General features: G+C 60.3%; 1 protein-coding gene across 1 annotated transcript in view; it reads right to left on the bottom strand.

Annotated features, from left to right (window-relative positions):
* Nucleotides 1-262: 262 nt before the first annotated feature.
* The window catches only part of FOXP4 (forkhead box P4), a 39,818-nt gene continuing 13,877 nt past the window's right edge, over nucleotides 263-26,203 (bottom strand). The window contains 14 exon segments of the mRNA XM_005447052.3: nucleotides 263-1,795; nucleotides 2,024-2,190; nucleotides 2,317-2,383; nucleotides 2,511-2,632; nucleotides 6,943-7,044; nucleotides 7,266-7,342; nucleotides 7,446-7,647; nucleotides 8,598-8,681; nucleotides 10,713-10,800; nucleotides 13,312-13,416; nucleotides 13,681-13,885; nucleotides 14,429-14,576; nucleotides 20,422-20,508; nucleotides 22,456-22,578. Coding sequence (XP_005447109.2) covers nucleotides 1,651-1,795; nucleotides 2,024-2,190; nucleotides 2,317-2,383; nucleotides 2,511-2,632; nucleotides 6,943-7,044; nucleotides 7,266-7,342; nucleotides 7,446-7,647; nucleotides 8,598-8,681; nucleotides 10,713-10,800; nucleotides 13,312-13,416; nucleotides 13,681-13,885; nucleotides 14,429-14,576; nucleotides 20,422-20,508; nucleotides 22,456-22,578 — 1,722 coding nt within the window. The 3' untranslated portion in view covers nucleotides 263-1,650.

Here is a 26,203-nt window from a genome sequence, read left to right as displayed (position 1 = left end):
GCGTTGCTTCGGGAGAGCCCAGAGCTGGGCTCGAAAACGGGAGCAGCTCCACATCCATCACGGCAAATCCCCCAAGACCCTGCTGCATGCCAGGACAGCCAGTGCCAGCCCGGCCGTGCTGGGGAAGGTGCTGGTCCCCGAGAAAGGTGCTGGTCCCTGAGGCCAGCACAGGGCACCGAGGTGGCCGCAGCTGCCTGCCGGGAGGAGCCTGGCGCTGGGTACCCACATCACCACCACAGAAAGAAAGAGCAGTGAGAAGAGGGGTGTTTGGTTGTGTTGTTCTCGTTATTATTAATTTTTTTTTTTTTTTTTGGCATTATTACCATCTGTTCACCTGAACTACGGACCTTCTGTCTCTAGAAATCTTTTGGTATCTTCCCATCTGGACGCACACGCACACAAAAGGATAACAAAAAGAGACGATGAAAGCGGGGAGCGCCGGTGGCAGCAGGCTCGGCACACCGGCCACAGCCAGGTTTGCCCACCACCGGCTTTCACCGGGGGCCACGGCCAGGTTTGCCCACCACTGGTTTTCACCGGGGGCGGCTTTGCTGCCAGCGGCATGGCTGGGAGGCAGCTCAGCGCCGGGCTCTGCCCATGCCAGCCCCTCCGGAGGAGGCTCGGCGGTGGCGGGTGCTGCATCCCTGTGCCACTGCCCATCCTCGGAGTCCCTGCCCCGGCTTGGCAGGAGGAACCGGGTGCGCAAGGGGACGGGAGACGTTCCCCAACGGCGAGGTCGGGCCACTGGCCGTCCCTGCATGGGCTGGGAGAGGTGTCACCTGCTGCAGCCGGTGTCGAGAAGGAAGCAGGGAGCCGTGTCCTCGCTGCCCGGCGCTGGTGGCTGGCTGGGGATGGTCATCACCGCTGGGTGCCACCAGCCCCCCCACCAGTGGGGACAGGGGCCAACCCAGGGCGGCTGCTCTGCTCGCCGGGCAGTTTAGCAACCTGCCAGAGGTGACAAGGCAAAGGGGACACGGTCCCACCGACGCGCTGGTCCTCATCCTTCCCCAGCCACGAGCCAACGCTGCAAGCCCGACATCCAGACCACGGCAGGGGACTCGCCCCCGTTTCTGCCGTTTCTTCCCCCAAGGCCGGGTGGAGGCAGCACGTGGGCAGGGTCCACGGTCCCTCCTAGTGCAAAACCCACTGGGAGACGGAGAGATGACAGCGGGTTCCTGCCACCGCCTTCCCTCCCCAGGGTGGTCACTGGTGGAGGCTTGAGCATCACCGGGCAGAACACCGGAGGGGAAAAGGGGACGGAGGTGCCTTCCCTGTGCCCACCGTGCCCGGGGAAGGAAAAAGGGACCATTTCGGACAGAAACAACCTACCATCCTCGTTCACCAGTCACTAATCAAGGGAGGAGGGGAGAAAAAGTCCAGCTCTTGGGTTTTTGCTTCTCGTGTCATGGGATGTCCCCTGCGGCAGGGGTCGGTCAGTCACCGGGTCTGCAGCATGGGGCGGTGGGGAGCGTGAGGGACGAGCCATCAGCGACAGGTTGTTGCACCAAGGAAACCCTTTTGCTTTGTGGAAGTGCCTTTGAAAAACAGGTTAACGCCGAAGGTCACCTTGGGGAGGTGGGAGCCGTCGCTTGGTCTCCAGTCGGGAGGGTGGAAAGGGTTTGCCCCTCGGTGGGGAGGAGGCAGGGGTCCTTAGGACAAGTCTTCCACCGGCAGCTCCTCCTCCAGGTCCCTGTCGTCAGGAATCGTCACATTCTGGTTGGTGGTGGCCATCAGCGAGACAGGTCTGCTGTCATCTTCTGCCTCAGCTGGTTCCTCCTTCACGTGCACTGGATGGCTGCGGGGAGGGAAGCCTTCAGCCTCGGGGAGCTGGTCCCACTCGCCACAACCCCACGAAATTCCTGGTCCAACCCCTGCTCCTCATGCTGGGGGGGGAAGGAGCCGTGGGAGGCAACAAGCAGCTCTGGGTGCCCCACGTGCCACCGTCCCTTAGCTCCAAAGCCTCCGCAGCCCAGTGACCCCCACCAGCCCTGTCCCTCACCCCCTCACCCTTGGCCGGGCTGACCTGTACTGCTGCGGGGACAGGCGCGGGCTGTTGCTGCCGTTGCTGTTGACCTGCTCCACGGTGCTGCTCACATCGTCGTGGCCCACGTGCAGCATGCCGCTGGCGGAGCTGGTGTTGATCATGGTGGGGCTGTTCAACAGCGGGAAGCTGCTCTCCGCCAGCGCTGCCTGCAACAGAAAGCGGCAGCGGCTTGAGGCGTGGAGGATGTGAGACCGTGACGGAAAACAGGACTACGGAGGGGTGATGGTTCAGTGCCCCCCGCATCCCTGCCGGGGACGAGACTGGGTCCTTACCTGGTAACTTGCATTAAGTGCTCCGTAACCGAGTCCTGAAATCATGTTTTTGACTAAAGTCGGACTCCTGCAGAAAGAGAAAAAGCAGAACAATGCACGGCTGAGCGCTCCCGGCGCGGCAACCAGGGCGCTGGCAGCAGGGGCAGGTGGGAGCGCGGGTGCTGGGCTGACCCCCATGGGCAAGAAGGACCCACCCTGTCATCTTTGGTGGCCTTCGCTTTTGGTACTCGTGCTCATCGACGGTCCAGACGGCTCCCTTGACGTTCTCCACGCGCACAAAGCACTTGTGCAGGCTCAGGTTGTGGCGGACGGCATTCTGCAGGCAGAGCGGGCAGGAGAGCTCAGTGGCACGGCCCCTCACCCCGCCGCCCGGAGCCCTCCTCTTCCTCGCCATTCTCCTCCTCGCCCAGCCCCTGCAGGTCCCCACATCGCCTGGCTGTTCTGGCCACGCTCGGCGTGTCTACAGCCAAACGCTCTGCAAAGCCACCCATGGGTGCTGCGAACACTCGCTCGCCCCGTCAGCACCGGGAGGGTTTAGGAGTTGAGCCCCGGAGCTGCACGTTGGACACGACTCCGTTTCACAGACCTTGGCCAGGTGCCGAGGAAGATGGGGACAGCGTGGGACAAGGAACAAGTCACACCAGCAAGAACCCAGGAGCTGAGCCACCCTCTCCACTGCAGCTCACTCAGGGAAGCTTGGCAAAGCCAGCTAATCTTTTTCATTCTTTTTCTTTCCCCCCACCCTCCCTTTTTGGTCCTTTCCCTCCCTTTCTTCTTTACATCGACCATCTTTACATTTCTAAATGTAAAATAAAGAGACACACACGTAGGCAGACAGCACAGCCCCGAGAGATACCAGCTCCCATTTCCCCTTCCAACTCCCTGCCATTTGCTACTGCCCCTATTTCATTACCAATTTTAATTTGCCTCTAATTAAATCCTGTGTATTTTTCCGACTCACTTGCTAATCCATGAGGGAGGCAGGAGGCTGGAGTGGAATCTCTCCGAGCTATAATTACAAAGGGCCTAATCACGCCGGGGCTCTGCCTTTGAATAAATTTCCTTGCATTAAGGTTCTCAGATTCTCTGCCTTGCAAATGAGAATGACCCCAATTTCAGGAAGTTGGCCTCGGAGGTTTTTTTTTTTCTTTTTTTTTTTTTTTATTTCGAGTCCTGATTCGTGATGAGAGACTAATTCGTTACGCTAAAACATTAACAGCAATTTAAAAGGTCGAACGGGGGCTGTATAAACAAAGAAGCTGGCCAACACAACAAGGCAAAAGGAGACACAAGGACTGAACCCCCCCACCCTGGAAAGTGTGAAGAGTTCCCAGAAACTCATCGAATTGCACTGTTGCCTCCTTCTTTTTAATTTAAGGACAAAAATAAACAAAGCTGGGCTCCTTCCCTGGTTATCCATCCATCCATCCATCCATCCATCCATCCATCATCTGTCCATCCATTCATCCATCCTCTGGTCACTGCCCTGTGCCCACTGCTCACCGGCCACCCCAGTGTGCCCAGTGCTGCCGCAATGGCCCCAGTGGGAGCCAGGTGGCGGTGGTCCTGGGGACAGAGATTTGGGCAGTCAAGTGCTGTTTGATGTGATTTTTTGGAGGGAACCCCTGAGTCACACCAGGAACCAGCCCAGCTCCTCGTGCGATGCTGGGTGCGGTGCAGAGCCAGGTCCCTGGGTCCCAGCTCGGTGCCGTCGCCGCTCGCACCCAAGGGGATACGCTCCATTTGAGACATGCCCTGCCCCAGGGGCCTCAGCATCTCTCATCCTCAAACCCCGTGCTGGCATCACCCAGAGAGGAGGCTCGGGCTGCACTCAGCACCATGCAGACACCCTGGGGAGCTGGTAATCCCAGGGGGACCCCAGACATCACTGTGCTCCTGGACCAGCATGGCAGCAGGATGAACCGCGGCTCTGTCCTTGCACCGTCTCTGCGAATACCCTGCACCCTGCCCGCAACCAGGGGTCTGAGGTCTGGCCGGGGCCGGGTCCTGCTGCTGCCCTTGAGCCCCTTCCCCTGGCGAGCAAACACAGGACTTCCTCCCCTCGCTGGGGCCGGATCCTGCCCGTGCTCCCCTTCCTCCTTCCTGTGCACGCAGGGGACTCCTCATCCAAACAAAGCCCTGATTAAAGGCAAGAAGCGTGGCAAAGCCGAAACCTTTCCTGCACGTGGAGGCGCAGCCGCAGCCCAGCAGTGCCCATGTCCCCCCTCTCCCTCTGGTGACACCCCCCTGCGTCGAGGCACTGGCGGGTATGTGTTTGCAAAAGCCAAAATGGAAATAAAATAAATCCTGGCACTGGGCAGGATGCGATTCAGCATCACCGGAGCCTGGGATGCCCTGTTCCCTGTGCTGGGCGTCAGGCAGGGTGCTGGCCCCAGGACATGGAAGAGGTGCCAGGCGAGACCCCCGCCACGGGAATCCTCCCACCTCGTGTCGGGATGGGTCCCCTGCCTCATCCTAACGTGGCTGTTGTATTTCAGTCGAGTATTTGTTCAGTGCCAGACTTGGCTGCTCTGTTTGCTTCTCATCTTTGTCTTTTCTAATGATGTTTGCTTTACACCCCTGGCCCTGCCCCCCGTGCCGTGCCGTGCCGGGGGTCCCCCTGTGGGCCCCCACATCATGCCGGGGCTCTGCCCCCCTGTGGGGATGGGGTACCCACCTTGGCCCCCAGCACCCGTGCCCCATCCCATGGGGAAGCTGCAGCAGCAGATGAGGGAGAAGCTGCAGCAGAAACGGTGGCTTTCTGAAGGGTGGAAATACATTATTTTTTCCTGTGTATCCCGCTCCTTCAAAAGAAGCCTGGCCTTGGACACTGGAATTTGGGAAGGGAATCATCCCCCCCTGGTAGCTCTTTTTAATCCCCTGCCATCCCTTCTGGTGGTGGAATGGGAAAAAATAAAGAGCAGCAAGAAGGGAACCATGCCCTTGTCCAAGACATCAGCTCTGCCCTTGGATAACACGGGGTGCGAAGAAGCTGCAAAGCAAAAAACCCAAAATATTTACTCCTTTCAGCCAGTAAAAAGGCAAGAAAAAGGCATTTTCACCTGCTGCTGTCTCATTCCACAGATGGGAAAACTGTAAAAAACGGGTGGAGTGCTGCCCTGGGGACAGCCCCTGCTCTGCCCTGGCCGGCGAGACACCGTCCTGGGAGCAGGGACGGCCACCGCGGGCTCTGCCCCAGTGCTCCCCATCACTGCCCACACTGTCCCCGCAGCTGGGGGTGTCCCCAGCTCGCGACAGCAGCGGCAGCGACCAGCGGTGGATGCTCCCCACGATGCTCCCCGGCTTGCAGTGCTGCGCGCGTGCCGTGAGGGGGACTCCAGCCTGACGCAGGGACACGGCCAGGACCAGAAATGGCCCAGGCACCTGGGACCCCTCCAGCCCCGCTCCTTCCCACTGCCACCCTCCCTGCTGGGGTGTGGGGATGCTCAGGGTGGGCTGTGCCCAAGCCAGCGGCCACCCATAGCGCTTTGGAGCCCAAACGCCCGTTAGTTCGCTGTTGGAATCTGCAGCAGCAACACACGGGGGCCCTGGGCTCCAGGAGAACCGATTCCTCCTTTAACCCTTTCAAAATGCACCGTCTCGCTTGTGCCTCGTTTATTCAAATTTTTTTTAAGTGTAACTTTCCCTCTGCCCCTTTATTTCTTGCTGCCCTAAGCAGGAGGATGCTGCGTCTCAGTAAACGCACGCAGCAGGAAACAAGAAATAAATCTTCCCCCGTCAGGGCAGTAACTGCTCCTTCTCACAACCACCCCATTCCTCCACAACACGTTTTCTCAGTTCTCCAGTTCTAAATAACCAAGGGGGGAGCAGCCCCAGCACCTGCGCGCTGCCCCAGAACTGATGCCCATCAGCCTAGTCCTGACAAACGGCTGCTCAGCACCAAAAACTGCGAGTACCTGCCTGTACAGCAACAAGCACCAAGCAGGGGCGCACCACGGGTGCTTCTGCTTGCCAGCCGTCCCCCCAGCCATCCCCACTCTCCCTCCAACCCCATGGACCATCCCCACTCTCCCTCCATACCCATGGACCAGCATCTGCACCCTACTGCGCCTCGCTGCCCTGCGTTACCGTTACCCTGATCTGCTGTTTCGAGGGTGTCTCGCTTTTATCTGCCCTTCTCTCATAGTGGGCAGCTCTGCTCCAGCCCCAGCTCCGCAAAAAGCCCCAGCTTTCTACAGTGCAGCCCTCTGCTGTATCCTACTGCATGGATGATGTGCTCCCAGAGACCAGGGATATGTTTTGGGGGGAGAAATGTGAGATTTGTCCACAAAATCACTTTCCTGCATCACCTCAGAGCTGTGCAATAAACCGGTCCTTTACCACAGCTGCCCATATAAGCTGGAGCATCCCCCGTGGCAGGTAGCTCTGGGTGGGATGGGATGAGCCTTTGGGGGGAGAAATGTGGGATTTATCCACAAAATCAGTTTTCCTGCACCATCTCAGAGCTGTGCCATAAACTGGTCCTTTACCACAGGTGCCCATTTAAGCTGGAGCATCCCCCATGGCAGGCAGCTCTGGCTGGGACAGGGCGAGCCCTGGGTGGGATTGGGTGAGCCCTGGGTGGGATGGGGTGAGCCCCCCGGCGCTGAGCAGAGCTGCTCTCACCTTCCAGGTGGCCGTGTTCCTTCGGAAGTAGGCGAACATCCGCGTGAACCAGTTATAGATTTCGTTCAACGTTAGCTGCCTGTCGGGGGTCTCCAGGATGGCCTGGGAAACCAGAGAGGGGACAAGAGCATCACCCGTGATGCCCTGGTGGGGCTTGACACCCATCCCGTAGGGAGGCACCGGGGGGAGACATGGGGGTTCAGCGCGTGCAGGGGCTCCCCCAGGACTGAGATAAATGGGGGAGAGCGGGGCTTTGCCCAAGGTGCCCCACAGGCAGGTCTCGGGGTGCAGAGCTGAAGCCCACGGCACGGGGAGCCACTCACCTGCCGAATGAGCGAGGCGTACGTGAAGGGTGGCCGGACATCTGCGTTTTTGTAAAACTCGTGATTCTGTGCAAGTTCTGGAGAGGGGATAAGAAATTTGGAGGTGGGGGGGTGAAGGGATCAGCTTGGGGACCTGGGAACCGCGTGCTGGAGGGTGCTGAGCCCCATCCCAATGCTCACCTGAAGATATTGGGGTGCAGAACTTCTCCGAGTTTCTCCTGCGGATGGGCCCCACGTTGTGTAAAGTGGAAGAGCTGATGACGGAGGGGCCCTGCCGCAGGGGGGTGATGGGCGCCGTGGCGGAGGTGGGGGGATGAGGTAAGCCGTCGGGGAACGTGTCGGAAGTGCTCTTGGAGAGGGTGGCACTGGAGACCAGGTTCAGCTGCACGGACAGGCGGGAGGGAGGACGGGTGGTTGGGCACCGGCATGGGAAAGGACGGGTGGGGAGAGCCCCCCGGCACACTGGCAGCTCGGCACGGAAAAGCAGGCAGCAAAGGCATGCAACCACGGGATGGGGATGCAACCATGGGATGGGATGCAGCTGCAGAAGAGGTTGCAACCACGGGATGGGGATGCAACCACGGGATGGGATGTGACTGCAGGAGAGGTTGCAGCCACTGGATGGGGATGCATCCACGGGATGGGATGCAGCTGCAGAAGAGGTTGCAGCCACGGGATGGGGATGCATCCACGGGATGGGATGCGACTGCAGGAGAGGTTGCAACCACAGGATGGGCATGCAACCACGGGATGGGATGCAGCTGCAGAAGAGGTTGCAGCCACAGGATGGGGATGCAACCACGGGATGGGATGCGACTGCAGGAGAGGTTGCAGCCACGGGATGGGGATGCAACCACGGAATGGGATGCAGCTGCAGAAGAGGTTGCAACCACAGGATGGGGATGCAACCACGGGATGGGATGCAGCTGCAGAAGAGGTTGCAGCCACAGGATGGGGATGCAACCACGGGATGGGATGCGACTGCAGGAGAGGTTGCAACCACAGGATGGGGATGCAACCACGGGATGGGATGCAGCTGCAGGAGAGGTTGCAGCCACAGGATGGGATGGGATTGGGATGCAACCATTACATGTCCAAACTGGCGGAACAGCACAACATTCTGACGCAGGTTGCATTTCACTCCTGCTTGATGCCTTGCACCAGCACAAGGGACCAGACTATGTGTGCCGGAGCACGGTCAAGGCATGGCCACCCCAAGAAGCCCGTCCAGCTGGGCCACGCAGGGCTGTGGTGACCGTGCACAGGACAGGGAGGGGATGGCAGCCAGCGGCTGCGGGGATGTACAAGGGCAGGAGGGGGACGCACGCTTACAGGCTGGCTGAAAGGCTTTGGCTCTGAAGGTCTCATGTGAAGATGGGCCATCATTGCTTGGAGACGCTCACTTTCCTTTGCCAGCTGCAGGAGGCAAGAAGCAGAAGGGAGATGGTCAGGCAGTGCCGGCAGCCACTGCAGAGGTGCCCCCAGCCCTGGCTCTGGGCAGGCAGCATCCTCCAGCATCCCCACAGGAGCCACCTCCTGCCTGACGCTGAGCCCTCCCAAGAGCACCAGCGGGGCCACGGCTCTGTGGCAGGCTGTGGCATGCATTGTGGGGGGCACAGGGGCTACTGCTGCTCCAGCTCCATGTGTGCAGTCAGGTGAAAAATGTAGGATGAAATGGAGTTGTTTCCCGTGCCTTCTGGCTGCCATCCAACAGCATGGCCCCGTCCCAGCCACCCACCGCAGCCTCACCCTCCTGCCCAGGTGCTCTTGTCCCTGTCCCCTTCGCCCTCCTCCAGCCTCTGCTGCCTCCCGCTCACCAGCAGCTCCCTGTCCGTCCACCCATCCCTCCGTCCGTCCATCCACCCATCCCTCTGTCCGTCCATCCACCCATCCCTCCGTCCATCCATCCATCCACCCGGACGCACAACATCGCTTTAATTGCGCGCTCTCGCCTGTTTACTCCCCCGAGTGCGGAGAAGGGTGAAATATTCACTGTGGCACCAGGAGAGATTTTGAGCCCGGCGGAGGCGATGGGATCTGACACCCTCTCTCTCCCCGTCACCTCCCCTTTCCACCGCGACCCCTCAAGCTCAGGGGTCGGCCACATTACCACGTGCTGCCAGCTCCCTGCCAGCCAAGCCCCCTCCCCAGGCAGGCTCTGGAGCCGGGAGTCAGGCGAGGAAGGAGTTAAAGGCAGGAGCCAGAGTAGAGTTTGCTGCAAGTTTGGAGCAGCTCAGATGCTTTCGTGCTGTCGTGGTGCTCATTAGAGCTGACAGGTCTCCCCTCGTGATGCAGGCGCTCTCCGCTGGCACAGCGGGAGCTCCGCGCTGAAAACTTTATAATTGGTAGCTCTGGTGGCAGGTTCTCCTCTCTGCACATGCAGCTTTCTGCTCGCCCTTCAGCTTTTTTTTCTTCCCCTTCCTTTCCCTCCCCTCTTCAAGCCCCAGTAATTGCTTTCAACCTCTCCCTTTAGCTGGGGCTGGGGAGCAGGATGCGCTCGCACGCCTTCGCCCAGGCGGCTTCGCAGCCTCCCCACCCGGGAAGGTTTTGCTGCATCCCCCCCCCGCCTCCACAGCCCCCATTATCGTAACTCTGGGCAGAGGCTCCCAAGGCTGCTGTCCGCCCCCCGGGGCTGGTGTCCCCCGTGGTGACACCCACCGCCCCGCATGGCGATGGGCACAAACCGCCTTGAGCTGCTGCCAGCCCCCACCACACACCCGGGCACTGTCATGCCGTGGGGGGCTCGGTGAGCAACCCTCCGACAGAGACCACTGCCCTGTCTCAATTTCCTCCTCAACCACTTTTAAGTCCCAAGATGACAACCCTCCGCTTCCTCCCATTCCTCCCCCACCCCCACCCCTTTTCGATTAACCGAATTACGCACGACACATCGGGGAGTCGGAGACGCTGGGAAAGGCACTATTTAAAGAACTGGCTTTCCAAAAATAGCACCCCGAAGTTGGGCTCCAAAGACCGTGTTCAGCCACCAAAATAAGTGGCCTGATTTCCCAGGCACCCAGCAGCCCCGTGGCTCTCACTGCAGTGGCACGGCTGGGCACAAGGGCAGGGGCACAGCTCGTGTCTAGGGGCACGTACCCCCCCAGGCAGCATGTGTCTTCCAGGTCTGTGGCATCCTCTTGTACCCACAGGGACACTTTGGGCAGAAGGGATGACTTATCCCTTCTAATTGTGCAGGGATGCTGTTGTCAGAAGGGGAATTAGTTGGAGGGTCCCCCAGGCCTTGATCTCCATCAGGATGTGGCCCAGGGCCAGCACCCCTATTTGGGAAGGATGCTTAAAATGAGCCCCGGGGGTGGCTGGTTATCTCACTACCGTCCCCAACCTTGCTAACCCCCTCTTGCAGAGAGCAGCCAAGACACGGCGTGCAGAGTTGGAAAGGAAACAGCTTTTTAAACCTGCGTTCTTGGGGGCTGGGGTGGTACCCACCTGTATTTCCAGCTGCTGTACCACTTGCATCTGAACTCGACACTGGGCCGTGCTTCGGTCATCAAGTGCATGTTCTGTATTGAGGTGTCTGGGGAGGAGAACACGGGCGTTTATGCCTGGACGTGCCCAAAATGTGGCCCCTCCACCTGGGCCACACCTGGGATCAGCCCTGACCTGCAAACCGTCTGTACCGCAGCAACGCCCAAGGATGCCCGTGAGGCGCTGCCTGTGCTGGGGATGCTCTGGCACCGCTGCCCACAGCGTGACGAGCAGAAGGGAGACTGAGGCACGAAGGCACCAAGCAAACTGGGCTGGAGGGTGGCTGTAGACAACCAGCCCTGCCCGTGGCAGCGCTGGGGCAGCCCTGCAGTGCTTATGACCACCCACTGGTTGATGGAATGTCCTGGAGAAGGCTGCTGGCAGCAGGTGCCCAGGAGGACCTGAGGAGCAGGTTTCCAGGACAAAGGTGGCATTATGGAGGTTTACTTACACCCTCTAAGGAAACCCCTGAAGGCAAAAGGTGACGTTTCCAGGGTGCTCCTCATTCTACCGCTTTCATGCCTGATGTTTATACGGCTACTTTATGTTTATAAAGCACGAGGCCGTTTGGTCCTTCCTGCCCTCCCTCCCTCATGGGGAAGGGAAGGGCTCCTGGCAGAGGCAAGCAGTCGATGATGGGGACGCCACTTGCCACAGAGCCAGGGATATCACCTTCTGGGGGTCCCTGCCCCCAGACCCAGCAAAGCAGCAGCTTGGGGACACATCCAGCACCAGAGATGTCACATAGCCAGGCCAATTCCTTGCTGGGGAGGGTGCAAACCCCGGGGTTCCTCACTGGAGGAGTGGGACAGGTTGGAGGGGGAGATGCTGGGCAGCAGGGCAAACTGTACCAGGGCCACCCCAGGAACACCCCAAAAGGTGGCATCTGACGCTGGGAAACACACAGGTGTCCCAGGGTTGTGGGCCAATGCTCTCCAGGACCGAGGCTGGGATATTTCTGCTGGGACATCCCAGGAGAAGGTGCCCCAGGACTATCTACCCTCAGTCCAGAGGCAGAAGACAGCAGGAGTCTCACCCGGCTCTTTGCGAGACTTCCAGCCCCAACTTGCAAAAACAAGTTAGGTAACTGGGACCGGCTGCCAAGCCTGTACGTGAGCAAACCCCACCGGTGTCCCAACCCCACTCCACAGGGCTGCAGCTGGACAGAGCCATCCGCTCCTCTCCCCACGCAGCAGACCGAGGGCACAGCTGTTTCCCCAGGGAAAAAGCTATCGAGAGCCAAAGCTGTGCTGGCCGGGAACAGATACGCCTCCCCCTGACCCTCACAGGTTTTTTATAAACCACTGCTCAAAGGATCTGCTGCCCCTTTCCACCCCCACTGCTGAGGCCTTCCGAGCTACTCCATGGAGGTGATGCTCAGAGGAGGCTTGAAGCTGGTGCCCGGACTCCAAGCAAGGTCCCTGCTGCAGGTGGGCTCAGCCTTTGGGAGCTGGAGGTCTTCGTTCCATCCATCCCTCACCCCGACATATGCTCATGTTGGCGGAGAGGGGACAGAAACACCTCACTAGTGCTGCCGGCGAGGCTGCCCCTCGGGGAGCTTGCTCCTGCAAGCCCTAGGTCTGCTTGGGGGGGCAGGCAGGTGGGACGGGGGAGTGCAAGGACCCTAGAGCCCTGGCTGGCACAGCAAGGCTCTCTCGGCACCACAGCCTAGCCCTGGCCAACCCCAGCTCCAGCTTCCAAAGCGGAGCTTGCTCATCTGCCCCGTGCCGTGTACACATGCCCCAGAGGTGGGAGGAGATGCCTCATCATTCACCCGCTCCGTCGCCACCAGGCAGGGCTCCCCCAGCATCCGCAGGCTGCCTTTGCACCTCCTCATCCTCCTTTGCAAGGCCTCCGCCCGGCTCCTTCCCTACCAACAAGGAGGCTGGTGTGGTCCAAGGGATGCTCCCAGTGGAGCCGGCCCTGAGTGCGTGGCAGCAGACAGGACAGGTCTGTAAAACCCCCAGATCTCCCTGATGGAGAGCAAAGCACGCGTCGGTGCGTCTCGGCCACCGCGCTGAGCAGACAGCCGGAGAGGCGGGGGGGGGGGGTGGGGGGGGGGGGGGGGGGGGGGGCGGGTTGGAAGGAGCAAGCAAGCCCGTCAGTTCCTTCTGATGTCTTTGCTAAAAATCCCGGCTACAAAGAGATCTAATTGCAAATGAACTAATTAAGTAAACCTCTGACGAAGCGTGAAAACAATTTGTTTGACCCTGACGCTAGCAGAGGGCTCTTCGACAGCGGAGTTAATCAGTCAGCGCCGGAGCCCACAAGCAGTGTCAGCGGGTGCCGCGCTGCCATCTGCTCCCTCCCCTCCCCTCGCCCCCCAGGAGGGGAGCTGCAGACCCCTCGCCCGCTGCCTGGGCCTGCCCAGTTCTCCTCCAGCAGCAAACCCTGCTGGGTTTTTGCCTTTTGCACGGGGCCCCCCTATCTCTGGGCAGACAGATTTTAGGGGGTCCGGACCTATTTCTGGGGTCTCCCCCTCCAGCAGCACCATGCTGTTCCACCCTGAGCGCCTGGGCTCTCCCCTCCTCCAGGAAAACCTCCCCCCAAAGTCACTTACTTGACAAACTGTCCCAAGTCCTCACAGAGGGTTTCGCAGCCGGGCCACTTGCACTCTCCGTGGCCGTACAGTGGGTGGGAGCCGGGGGTCTCTTCGTGGGAAGAGCTGCAGAAGAGGGAAAGGGACCATCAGACGGGGCAGCTGTGATGCTCCAGCGTTCCCGTGCACGGGACCAGCCCTCGGGGACCCACGGGACACCCCGCAGCGGTGGTTCCCAGTCCTCCATGGGCACAGCAAAACAGGAGTAGGATTGTTTTGGGGGCAGGCAGAAAACCCCCGACCCTCCCAACCCTGCCGCCAGCCCTGTGGGTGATGGATCCCAGCCCCTTCCACCTCTCCAGGGGTAAAACCCAAATGCCAGGGCTGTACCTGTCCCTTCTCGGTGTGTGCATGGTGCTCTGTCCATTGGGCAGAGGGTGATGGGAAATGGGAGGCGAGACCTTGGCGGCCGAAAACGAGGTAGAGTTGGAGGTGTTGGTGGTGAGGTCGAGACCTTCTTGCTTAATGCTGTCCTCGACAGGCTGGGTGGCCGTGACCTCCTTCCAGAGCTGCTGGAGGTCCGAGGGGCACACAGCTGCGGCGCAGGGAGAAAGCACCCGCTGTCAGCGGGGAGGAGCAGCACCCACTGGCACCCATGCACCGGGCTGGCTCGGGACCCCTCGGATTCCCCCCTCTACCGGCACAGCTTGGCTCCCCAAAGCTCGGGCAGCCCAGCATGGACCATGCACCACCAAATCATCTCCTGAAGCCGGGCAGAGCCCCCTGTGCCGGTAGCTGTGCCGGGAGGCTGCACAGCACCCTCGGGAAGCCCAAAACGAGGTGCCCGCAGCACCCACGGAGCCCTGCAGAGCTGTGACCAGAGGAAAGGAGACCCCGGCCCCCCACACCCTGGCACCCCTCAGCAAGAGGAAGCTGGGGACCCAATCCTGCACCCAGCCCTGCTCAAACACTCCCAAAGCTGCTCCGGCCATGAATACAACCAGATCCCAAACTTTAAATGGGTACATTAGAAAAAGCAATGCCCCAGCCCCCTCCCCAGCCCTCCATCACTCGGAGCAGGGAGAAGCTGCAGCCACGGGGACTCCCCCCAACGCTCTGCCTGGGCGGGGGTCCTTACCTTGGGGCAGGGTCTGCAGGGGCACGGTGCCCTGCCCCGGTGGGAGGCTCACCAGCCCCTGGCGCTGCAGGTTTAACAGGTGCTGCTGCTGGAGCTGCTGCATCTGCAGGAGCTGCTGCTGGAAGGCCAGCTGCTTGTTCCCTAACGGCTGCCAGGAGACAAAAGGGAGAAATCAAAGCGTGTTATTTCCAGCCTTGCAGCAGAAGCCTCGCAGGGGCCCGGCGGCGGCCGTGAGGGATGCCCGCAGCCGTGGTGCCGCGGCCCTGTGTGCCTCCATCCTGCTGCTGGGCGCTGAGCCTGCTCAGCTGGTGGCTGAGCCGGACGGAGGCTTTGATCTGTCGGAAGAGGAGGAGAAGAAAGGGAAAGGGGAAGGGAAAAATAAAGCACCGAGAAGAGAGGGAGTGAGCAGAGCTGGGGTCTTGCTCAGAGCAGAGACCCAGCTCTGCCTGCGAGGTGGGCGAACCCGCAAACGAAAGCTGTGGGGTCCCACAGGGGAAGGCTCAGCTGCAGGGTGAGCTCCCACAGGCACCCAGCATCACCCAAAGGGGGCTCCCAGCACCCAAAAGGCACCCTGGCTGCACAGGACCCTCCTTGAAGCAGGGAAATGGTCCCTATTTGCCAAAAATGACCATTACAAGCCCCTTCTTGACAGGGGGCAGAAAACAACTGTCCGCAGGGGAGCTGGTGCCCTGTGCCAGGATGGGTGCCCCCACCATGGCCAGGAGCACCCCCCAGGTAGGCAACTCTCCCACCCACCCCCAGGAGCCCGCCGTGCTCTGACCAACCCAGCCAAGCCCTAAACTAGTTAGGCAGGATGGGTCCCTGGGGAGGCACCAAGAAATCCATGAGAATTAACTGAAGGGGAGAGAATTCAATTAGGGATGGGGACAGGCAGCTGCTAATCCGAGCCGGCCACGAAAGGGGAGCTGCCCTGGGCCTGCCCGGCCTCATTAGCGGGGCAGGCGTCTCCGTAACCCCTTGAACCCCTCGAACCCCTCTGTTTGTGCAGACATTGTTTGCAGGTTGCACGGAGCCGGGCTGCAGGCAGCCTGAGCCGGCTGTGCCGCGCCACCCAGCCCCAGCAGCAGCCCAGCCCCTCCATGGCAGCTCCGTTATCCTCGGCGAGAGAAGCATCGGGACCCCTCTCGGCAGAGCAAGCCCCCTCCTCGGCGGAGCACGGCCAAGGCACTTTGCAACCCCAAAAAGAAGTATTTCCACAGCCATGCTCTTACTGATGAGCGCAAGAGCTTTGCAAAAGGAAATATCCCTTTATCTTCTGGCTGGGTCTGAGCATCGTGGGGACTCAGGCTCCTGCTGCACTGGGGACTTCAGGGACCTGGCACAGCCGCACCTCCCTTGCTTGATGATCCCCGAGGCTGCATCCCGCTCTCTGCTCAACAGGGAACAGCAGATGCTCTCCACGGCAAACCCAGTTCAGAACCAGCGCACGCTGCTGTACCCGAAAGCACCCCTGGGATACAGGTGGTCCCCTGGAGATGCTTGGCCCTGGCTTTGTGAAATGAAGGGCGAGGATAGGGCTCCAGGCATGGTCCTGCAAATCCTCCACAGTCTGCAATGTCAGGCACGACTGTGAGTCCCGTCTAGGTCACAGAAAGAGTTTAAGTCTGGTTTCTCAGCCTCAGAGGGATGTGCAGACTCTTCCCTGTCCTGTCCACCTCTTGGCCATGGCAGGATTGACCCCCAGCGTCAGGTCCAGACCCTCTCTGGCTTTGCCTCAGTCCTGCACCTCTGATGCTTGAAGATAACAGCACAAATCAAAGTGATTTCTGCTCAGTGAAGAGAAATCTGTGCTTGCCCTGGCTCCTGAGCAAGGTGCTGAGCCAGGAGGGAGCAGGCCATGGACCGCAGGATCATGATGGAGGAAAAAAACCCCCAAGGACAAGGCTGCGCACCCGAGGGCCTTAACAGAGGCAGCACCGTCCCTGTCCCCTGCCAGGGGAAGCTCTGCCACCACGTGGGATGGACTTGCGTGCCCTCGCCTGCGTTAGAACAGCAGCTGGGATGGGTTGGGATGGGACTGGGATGGGATTGGGATGGGATGGGCGGCTTCTCCTCCTCTTCCCGTCTCTGCTGCTGCCCTCCCCAGGGACCCCAGGGCAAGCCCTGGCTCCGCATGAACACAGCCTCATTCATGTCACTTCCAGGCTGCAGGGCAGGAGGAAACTGGAGTGAATGAAGTCACGAGGATCCCCGGGGCACGTCACCTGCACCTCGTAGCCCAGCTGGGCTCTCCTGACCTGGCCTCACCGGAGCTGCGGCCGGTGGAGTCAGACCCCCCCTGCCCCACGGGACCGGGCAGCCCTGACCCATGCACGGGCTCTGGCAGGGACGATGCTGTCCACATTGAACCCGCACCTTCCCGTGCTTCGAATCCGCATGTGCATCCTTCCAGCTTCACCAGACCACCAACGTAAGGACCAGCCCTGGGAATACAAGTCCTGGTGCCTGGCGGATGCACAAATGCCTGGGCTGAGCCAGAACAAGGATCACTTCTCCCTGGGGAAGCCAACCTGCCAGTCCCCAGGGAGCAACTGCTGCACTGCGGAGCCAATAAACTGCACAGGCTCAAACCCACCCAGCGTGATGGGTGAGGATGCGCACCCACGTGCACACCCACCCACCAGCACCCACCAGCCCGGGGTCTTGCAGTCAAGTCTGCCCTGGAGAAGGCAGGGCGGCGAGAATCTGACTTTCAGCCCCAACCTTACAGAAAACCTCTTCCCTGCCATCGCTCTGTGCGTTTCGCTCGGCTCCTCTCCTCTCACCAAGCCCCAACCTGGCAAATGCTGGCTGAGCCCCTCCCGGAGGGGACCCCCCAGCACTCCTCGGAGAAGCTTGCTCTGTGTTAGGGTCAGATCCTGCCCCCCCCCCCTCCAGTCCTGCCTCCCATCCCAGCGCAGGGGCTTGGGGTCCAGAGCTGCGCCTGTGCTCGGCGTACATTAGACGCAGATGACTGGATGCAGCTACTGGGGTAAGAGCCGCCGTCACTTTGATTTATGAGCACATCAGGAGGAGTTTCGGCGTGACACGCGGGACTGACAGGAGCAGTTCATTAAGCTGACACCGAGGTTAGGCAGCAGGCAACCCCCCCCCTGCGCCAGCCCCCTCCTCTGCCCCACCAGACTCGGGAGAGGGACAACCCACGTCCCCCCCCAGCAGCTTTAGGGGGACAGGGAGATCCACTGGCCTCGTCCCCAGGGGATACTGGGGTCTCTGCACCCGGACGCTGCTTGCAGGAGCAGGGCTTGGAGAGGCAAAGCAGCCAGGGAAAGAGCGGGATGGCAGCCACTGGCTTCACTGCCTCTTGCCATGAGGGCGAGGGGCTGCCCAGAGCCGTCCCAGCCCTGCGCCGCAGGTCCTTGCTCCCCCCGTGCCCAGGATGCTGCTGGGGGCCGGCGGTTCGCCCGTACACCCTAGCACAGGAAAAGGCTCCAGGAAGGGCTGGGAGCTGCTGCAGCTCAGCCCCATCCCGGCAAGACGTGTGGATGCACGGATCAGCCGTCTTCCTCAGCCCCTTCCTCGCACCCCCCGCCGCCACGCAGCTCCTTGCAGACCACGGACACAAAGCATCCCCCCCGCATCCTCTGGGACAGGATGCTGCCGACAGGCGCTTCCGACACGTTTCCATCCTCCGCGCTCCCTCTGTTCCTGTTCTCCCCTTCCCCGCACCCGCCAGGGGACCTCCAGCCACGCCGCTCCTCCTGGGGAGATCTGAGACGCTCCTCCATGGGATGCTGCTACCTGCTCCCGGCACCTTCCTCGGCGCGGTGGCGGTGGTGGTGGCGGCACAAAGCCTTTCCCACCTGCTGATCCTCCTCCGCGCTCGCAGACGAGCCGCTGACTTAACAATTACACCGAGGCGAGTCCTTGAAATCAAGCAGAGGGAAAGCAGAAGGCGCTCGGTTTACAAACCTTGCAGCGGGGCCGTAATTAAATACCGCTGTGGATTTCCATGAAGGAGCCGACGTCGGCCAAGAGCGGCTCTGCAGCGGCATCCCAGACACGCCAGCTATTCCCTGCGCCGTCGGGGGAAGCAACGGCACCGCCGCTGCCGGCAGGCACACGCCGCTGCCGAACGCATGCTTTATTAATAGCAGCTGCCCAAATTCACGGAATGAAGCTGACCCCACAAAGCCCGGCTAGGGGTTTGGGGAGTGGAAACACTACGATATCCATTCGTGGGGAACCCCTGGCTGGTTTTCCCAGCCATGGGGTGGTGATGCTGCCAGGAGCTGGACACACACCCCTATAGCAGCATCTAATGCCTCCTCCCCCCTGCCAGCCACTCAAGACTTTCTTAGCTGATAAATTTCTCGTCTCCTCTGTACCATTTAATTAAAAGTTAACATGCGCTTTTTGAAACCAGGAGCCCACTAAGCAAGCCCTTTGTTAGAGCTTAATTATATCCCCGTTCGTTGCTGCAATATAACATCACCACGGCCAAGAGGAAAGCCCTTGAGGAAGCTCAGATTTATGCCTCCCCCGTTCCTGGAGCACCAGCAGCTACTCCAGCTCCTGCAGATGGCTCTGATAAAGCCTGACCCCACGCACGCCGCGTAAATACGCCCACAGCCCGCAATGAAAGCCTGGGTCAAAGTCTATTGAAAGCTTGAGTGGGTGCCGGTGTGACCCCGAGCATTCCTGTTCCCCCAGCACCGGCATGTCCTTTGCCATCAAGCCCCCACCCCAATATGTAGCCTGGGCTTATATGCTTTCTTCCCCAAAAGCAAGCTGAATTTTTTAAGTGCTGAGAACAGGTGAGTGTAAATCAACGTGCTGGATTCCACGAAGGGGGATTGCAATGAATGGCCCCAGCACCCATTTCCCTGCTTGCTACTGATGCTCAGCCGGGGACAGGGACCAAATGGCTCAGCTCCATGTCCGTCTGGTGCTGGGAGCCCAAGGAAGGATGCCCGAGGGAGAGGGCAGTGATGCCAGGCATACAACAGCACATGCAACGCAAAATACCCCCCAATGGTACCAAGTGCACCGATCTAGGAAGAGAAAAGGGCAAAAATATGTAAGAAAAAGGAAGGGAGCAGTGCTACCTGCCCGCTGCCCGTCAGGGTCAACCCCCAGCATCCGTGCAACCGGCACATCCCCAAACCCGAGCATTGCTGATAAAGCTACAACGCCTTGGAGTGCATTACTCCGAAAAACGGCAGCAGAACCTGTTGTGTAAAGGGAGTTACACAAGACTGACGCAATCACACCAGCATAAACAATTCTCCCTCAGCCAACCACCTCCCCAGCAAAGGGCCCATCACTGCCAACCTGGTCCCTGGTCACGGGGGTGCTGACAGCATCCCCTACCTGAGCATCTCTCACTGGAAAAGCCCTTCGCCAGCATCACGGCTATTTCATGCAGTGCTTAGGTTTTGTGGAACCACCTTTCCTGGCAGGAAAAGCCTTGGTTTGGGCTCCCACCTGACCAGCCCTGCCTGCCTACTTGCCAGGGTGCTGCCATGCCAGCTCAACCAGGACTGGGCTGCCCGAGCCGTGCTGAGAGCCTGGCAGGGTCAGCGCATCGGGCAAGGGCTGAGCCCAGCCTCGCCTGCCCCCCTCCCACCAGGAGGATTTGGGGAGCCCTTGCTCTGTGCTGGGGGGGCAGCGACCCACCCCTCCTGCTGAGGGTCCAGCGGCTTCGCCAGAGCTGCCAGCCCGCACCCACTGACTTCACCGCTCCTCACACCCACCCCGGAGTTTCTAGATACACCGACAAGGATGCGGTGCCAAGAACGATGTAGCTCGGTGCATGTGCCAGATCGCGGCTAGGGAGGAGGAGGAGGAACTCCCAGCACCCGGACCGGCCACCCTGGCACCCCCCAGGAGCAGGACACCCCGTGTCCATCCCTGCCAGCTCCTAGCCGGCTGCCCTGGGTGCTGGGATCCACGCACACCTTGTTTTGTGCTGGTCCCCCTTTTATTTGCTGCCAGATCTGATGGCCCAGAACCCATCTGCATGAGCTCACCTCTTTGGGTTGCTGCTTTCCGGCTTGCTGCTGTGTCAATAGCTGCAGGTGAAGCTGCTCCTGTTGCTTCTTGTAGTATTCCTGCAACTGGGAGGGAGGGAGGGACGGGAGGGGAGAGAGCAGCCTAGATTAGCAGCAGAAACACCTCGTTTGCATCTCCCTGCCTGGCGCTACCCGTGCCCAGCGCTGGGCTTTGCCACAGCCATGCCAGCTCCTGGCACCGCGCCGTCAGGGCAGGCTCTTGGCTGCGGGTTAAGAGGAAAAGCACCCGCCGAAGGAGTCACGGCTGCAGAAGAAACCTTGAGCACACGCTCCTAAGGGCTCTGGATCTTCACAGCAAGCGAAAGCCCCAAACAACCCCAATGCCAAACCTGCTGTTCGTCTTAATGCCAACCGGCTGCCCTGGCTTTCTGCCACCGGCTGGTCCAGGTCCGCCTTGCCCGGCCCCGGGGAGGAGAGCCACAACCCCCCCCCCCCTGCCCCGGCTCACTAAATTCTCTGTATCCTGGGGATTTTGTGGCTGTGCTGAGGGGGGATTTTGTTTGATGTGAAGATCTGGAATGCCAGGAGATGGGTGAACCCCTTTAAAGAAGCGAGCCCAGGCGCTCTGGCACATATTGCGATGTTTCAGCGGTGCAGAAACCCCACTTTCAGTACGGTGGGACCCCAAAACACCCCTGGGAAGTATTGTGAGAGCCGGTGGGCTCCCAGTTGGGAAGGGGCAAGGATCAGCCACAGCTCCTGGACTGACCGGTGCAACCGTGTGAGCACCAGGGGCTCAGACCTGCATCCCCCCCTCGCAAGCACCACGGACAAGTGCAGGCAACCCAGCTTCTCACTGGAGGAGCCCTTTGGTGGGCCAGTAAAAGACAGAAAAACAGCCCCAGCACCACCATGAGCCACTGGAGAGGGTCCCTGCCTGCAGGAGCCAGCCCCACGACCTGCTGGCGTTGATGCCAGCTCTCGCCCCAGCCCCTAAAATAAACTGTTGGTGATGGATTTGCTGCGCAGGAGGGGAGCAGAGGCACGGGGAGGTCAGCGAGACCCAGCAGCCCCCTCCCACCCAGCCCGTACCCCCGCACAGGGGCAACGGCAGCAGCTCAGGAATGCCCCTTTGGATGCCGGGAAGCCTTTATCAGCTCGGGGCTGACAGCGCTGACAGCAGCAACTTTGCTTTTTCTGTCGGCAAACAGGTTTGGAAAGCCTGGGTGTTTACCCGCAAGCCAGTCAAAGCCAGGTCTCTGCAGCATGGTCGAGCGCGGCTGCAGGAACATTGGGTCAGGGGTGAGAGGTGTGATGTTTGGTTTTCTTCTGGTGGAGAATGCGAGCTATTCCGGCCTGGGTTGTTTAATTTGCAGTCAAACGTGTTTCTTTATCCGGCTCCAAAGAGGCTTGTGGAAGGACCCACCCAGGGTAGTGTTTACCCTTTGTTCTTTCCCTGGGGCCAATCTTGAATCCTTATCAGCCTGTTTGGAGTAAACAGGTACGGAGGCAGGAGGAAGGGCGTGGAGGATGCTTGTGGCATTTCTCCTTCTCTCCCTCCCGCAGGCAGGAGGTGTTTACCCAAGCAGACCTGTTTTGTTTTGGAGTTGAGGTTTGTTTTTTTCTCTTCTCCTCCTTTTTCTTCCCTTCCCATTCATTTTACATTTGACAGAGCGCTCCGGAAAAGCCGAGTGGGGCCGTGAGAAACAAACCCATGCACTCAGGTCTGCAGCCAGACCCAGGCTCCTGCCCCAAAGCCCTGGCCATGGGGGTTCCATGTGGGGTCGGTGGAGCCAGGATCATCCACCCTGTCCCCAGCTGTCCCCAAGAGCTGGGCAGCCCCAAACCTGCACTGTTAGCACCTGCGGCTCTTTTCATCCCTTGGTGCTGGACACACTGGGAATCCCCAAGGAAATACGCGGGGAACGCAGGAGCCCCAGGAGGAAAGGACCAATTTGTCTGCCCTCAATAAGCTCCAGCACCCACGGACACCTGTGAGAAATGGCTTGGCCAGATCCAGCCCACGCACAGCCAGCCCAGCACCGGCGTTACCTGTTGCAGCATTATCGCCTGCTGCTGCTGCAGGAGGGCCTGGAGCTGGGGCGGCGAGAGGATCTGCTGCATTTGCTGTGGGGTGATCATCTGCGGGGACATCATGGCCACGGACACGGGGACCTGCGGAGAGCGAGGACACGTCACCACTCCCAATTCCAGCCCTGGAAAACCCTTCCCAAATGCCAACAGCCTGTGAGTGCCCCCCACCCCCAGGCTCTCCCGGGGCATCCTCCGTGTCCCCCCATCCCTGCATCACCTTGGGGGAAAGCCCTTGGCCACCAGTCTGTCCTGGCATGCCAAAGCCAGCACTGGGGACGTGGCGATGGCAGGGAGATGCCCTGTGGTGCAGCTGGCACCAGGGTGAAGCTTCCTACGCCACCAGCTGCCCCCCCCCACCCCCACGAGGGCAGGATGCTCTCTGCCCGCAGGGTCTTCTTTTAACGAAATTTAACCGGGGGAATCAGGCAGCAAGAGGAGGCAGCAGCACATGGGCAGTCAGCTCCAAACCACAGCTCCCTCCCCTCCTGCGAGCACGGGAAAGGTGCCGGGCACCGCTCCCTTCCTTGGGGTCCCGGAGGATGCAGGGAGGAGGGAAACGCCAAGGGAAGTGGGGAAGATACTGATCACCCAAATAATTTTGCAAAGCAGCGCACGGAGGAAGAGGTTACCAGGTTTTCCACAGACACATCAAAGCTTTACCTCCAGTTGACACCAGTAACTCACCTAATTACCGTGCCAAGTGGAGGGAGGGCTAAGAAAACCTGCCAACCCCCTGCCTTTGGTTATCATAACATGGGTCCACACCCCCGCGGCAAAGCGCCGGAGAAGGTGTTGGTGATGGAACCCAGCTCCGCTGGTTCTCCCAGGTGGAGCGACGCTGCCTTCCCAACCACAGCCGTCCAGTGCTGCCTGGTCCCAGCCCTCCGCGGATCCCACCAGCCCAAAGCCCATCCCAAGGCTCTGGGCAGGGTTAGGGCTCTGCTGTAATCCAATAACCCTTCCCAGATGCTCCCTTTTCCTAGGAAAGCAGATGGCTGCTGCTGGCTGGGAGCAGGAGAGCGGGTGAGCCAGCAGCAGCCTCGGGGTCTTTGAGGGGACCCCAGGAGGAGGCGACTCCTCGGCACGTGGGATGCGGCAGAGCCCCACCAGGCCGCCGGCGCAAGCCAAGGACCCCGGTTTGATCCAAAGTAGATGACTTCTCATGCCAGAGTCTCAGGAGCTCACAGACCAAGTGACAGAGAAACAAAGCAACCGGCTTCAGATCACCCAGACAACTCTAAATGAGAGCCCAGGACCCGCCAGTCCCTCCTGCTCAGGACCCCAGCGATGCCCAGACTCCCCAGTCTGGACCTGCTGCCCACCCTGGGGGCTGCCTCCCCTCTCCAGCCACCCCAGTGGGACACAGAGTGGGGCTGGGACCCCGGGGGCAGCCCCATGCAGTCCCGTCCCGTCCCCCGCCCCCGTCCATGGTGGGCAGCAGGCCGGGCTGGAGCGCGCTGACCTTCAAGGGAGATTGCGAAGGCTTATCTATTTACTCAGGCATTTTGCTGGAGGGAGGCGTTGCAAGTGGGCTGAGTTTCATTTGTCACCGGCAATCCCCCCCCCCCAGCCGCCTTCGTGTCAGAGTTATTAATTAATTGCTGCATGCTCACACCCAAGGGCTGGGGCGCCTCCGACTGCCCCGGCTCGGCTGGCGGTGGAGGGCTCGGGATGCAGGAGCATCCCCAGCAATGAGCTGCAATGCCCTGCGAGGGCTCTGGCACCTGTGGGAGAGCTGGGAGAACCCCTAGCATCCCCCCCCCCCAGCACCAGGGAAGAGCTGCTGTTTCGGCAGACAGGTGCTGGCAGCCAGCTGTGCAAAGCCCTCGGTGAACATCTGGGAAGGAGGGAAGCTCGCGAGGACGGCAAGACGAGAGCGAGCAGGGTGCGCGCCCGCTCGCTGGGAGCTAAGCATCCTGCTAATTTCCCTTTGCCAATTCATCAGCTGGCAACGTGCTTGGAATGAGAGCCCCTAATTAATTGCTCATCCGCATCCCCCATCCGGGCGGCCTCCCCGCCCCCACCGCCGCTGTGCGGCCTCTCGTACACGTTTGCTGGCATTTTCAAATCGGAGGCATCCTAATTACCGGAGAGTTATAACACCTTCCATTTCTCGCCCAGCGGACTGACACCCTGTCAAGAGCAAAGAGAATTGCCAGAGGTTTTGACAACACTAATTGCCCCTATAATCTAAAAACACAAAGGAGAGGCGATTAGTCGAGAGGGCCCCAGCTCTCGATCCGACACGAGGTTTTCACAATGTTACAAGAAAACAAAAGTGACGCTTTTTAGAGTTTGATGGCTGCTAACAAAAGCAGAATTATATTTTCATACAACCTTTGTCTGCATTAAATGGCTTTTTCTTCCGTGCTGGGATGCAGAGCTGACACGGGGAAATGGCGTCGGCTTCGCCAGGGGGTGAGGTGCAAACGGGGCAAACTGGTGCTGGCTCCTGCAAGGAGCATCCAGGCTCCACCACCTTTCAGAGCCCTGACAGATGCCGAAGCCACAGGAATAATTCCCACCCGCAGCGTGGAAAACATCCCCCTGCTGGCTAAGGTTTCCAGGGAGGGCAGGAACTTTTGTTCGCAAAAGGAGAAATTCCCATTTACAGGAAGTTTTGCTCTCACCGTGGCCGTCCATCACCTACCGGTGCTGGGAGCCTGGACCTCAGCGCAGGGCAGCAAACTGTGGTGCTGCGCTTTTCTGCCCCGAGCTCCGGTGCCAGCCCCTGCTGCCTCTGTTGGGGACGGTGACAGCTGCTGCCCCAGCAAAACGAGATGGGGACGGCAACGTCCACCCCTGGTCTGGCCGAGAGCCCCACTGGGGTCTGATCTGCTAACGGGGAGGGGGACAGCACAGTGCAGCCCCTTCACCTGCAGCCCGGTGACCGCCGGCGTGTAAGCTTCCCGGTGGCAGGGGATGAGGCCAGCCCAGCACCTCTGGATAATGGGGGTCTTATGGCAACAGCTGCCTAAAAGCTGGGATCCAGGCGGTCACAGCAGCCAGTGACGCAAGCGAGAGCCAGCGGGCACTGAGCAGAGGGGCGCAGGGTGTCTGGGGTGTGCCCAGCTGCCTCCTCTCCATCCCACCCTCCCCAGGTACCGGAGTGGCCGGGGACCATCCTCGCCCGCAACGGTTGCACCGCACCCAGCATCCCTCGGGATGCAGGGCCCCGCAGGCAGCCCCACAGCAGCGGCTGGTCCCCGGCCGCCGTGTCACGAGCTGGCATCTGCCAGACACCGAGTCAGGAAGGGTTTGACTCACTCCTTGGCCGGCTGCCACGCCGCAAAACTGCTTACTAACAGCTCCGGCTGCCTCCCAGAAAGCCCCGGCGCTGCGGCTCCGAGCGGCGAGCGGGATCTCGAGGGGGTGGTTTTCCAGGCGGTCCTGGTTGTAATCCCTCCGTGCCAGAGGATGAGGTGGATGCAGATCATCAGGCAGCGGGTGGAAAATGAGACAGGTATTACAGAGGAAACTCGGCGCTCAGCGTTAAGCGTGGAGCAACTCCTGCCAAAGCCGGCGGAACGAAACAGGATTTGGCCGGGTGTAACGCAGCAGGATGGGGGAATGATGCTTTTATTTAAATTTTTCTGAGAATACTTTTTTTTTTTTTTTTTTTTTTTTTTTACGGGAAGCAGATTGCAACTCCCAGCCACGAGGCAGAGCGGGGAAAGCCACAGCCCGACGGCCGGTGTTGGCTCTC

This window comes from Falco cherrug, chromosome 16 (assembly GCF_023634085.1).
Source record: "Falco cherrug isolate bFalChe1 chromosome 16, bFalChe1.pri, whole genome shotgun sequence".
In the NCBI taxonomy this organism is placed as follows: domain Eukaryota; kingdom Metazoa; phylum Chordata; class Aves; order Falconiformes; family Falconidae; genus Falco; species Falco cherrug.
Note: the sequence above shows the minus strand (reverse complement) of the source record. Positions and strands in the feature narration are given on the sequence as shown.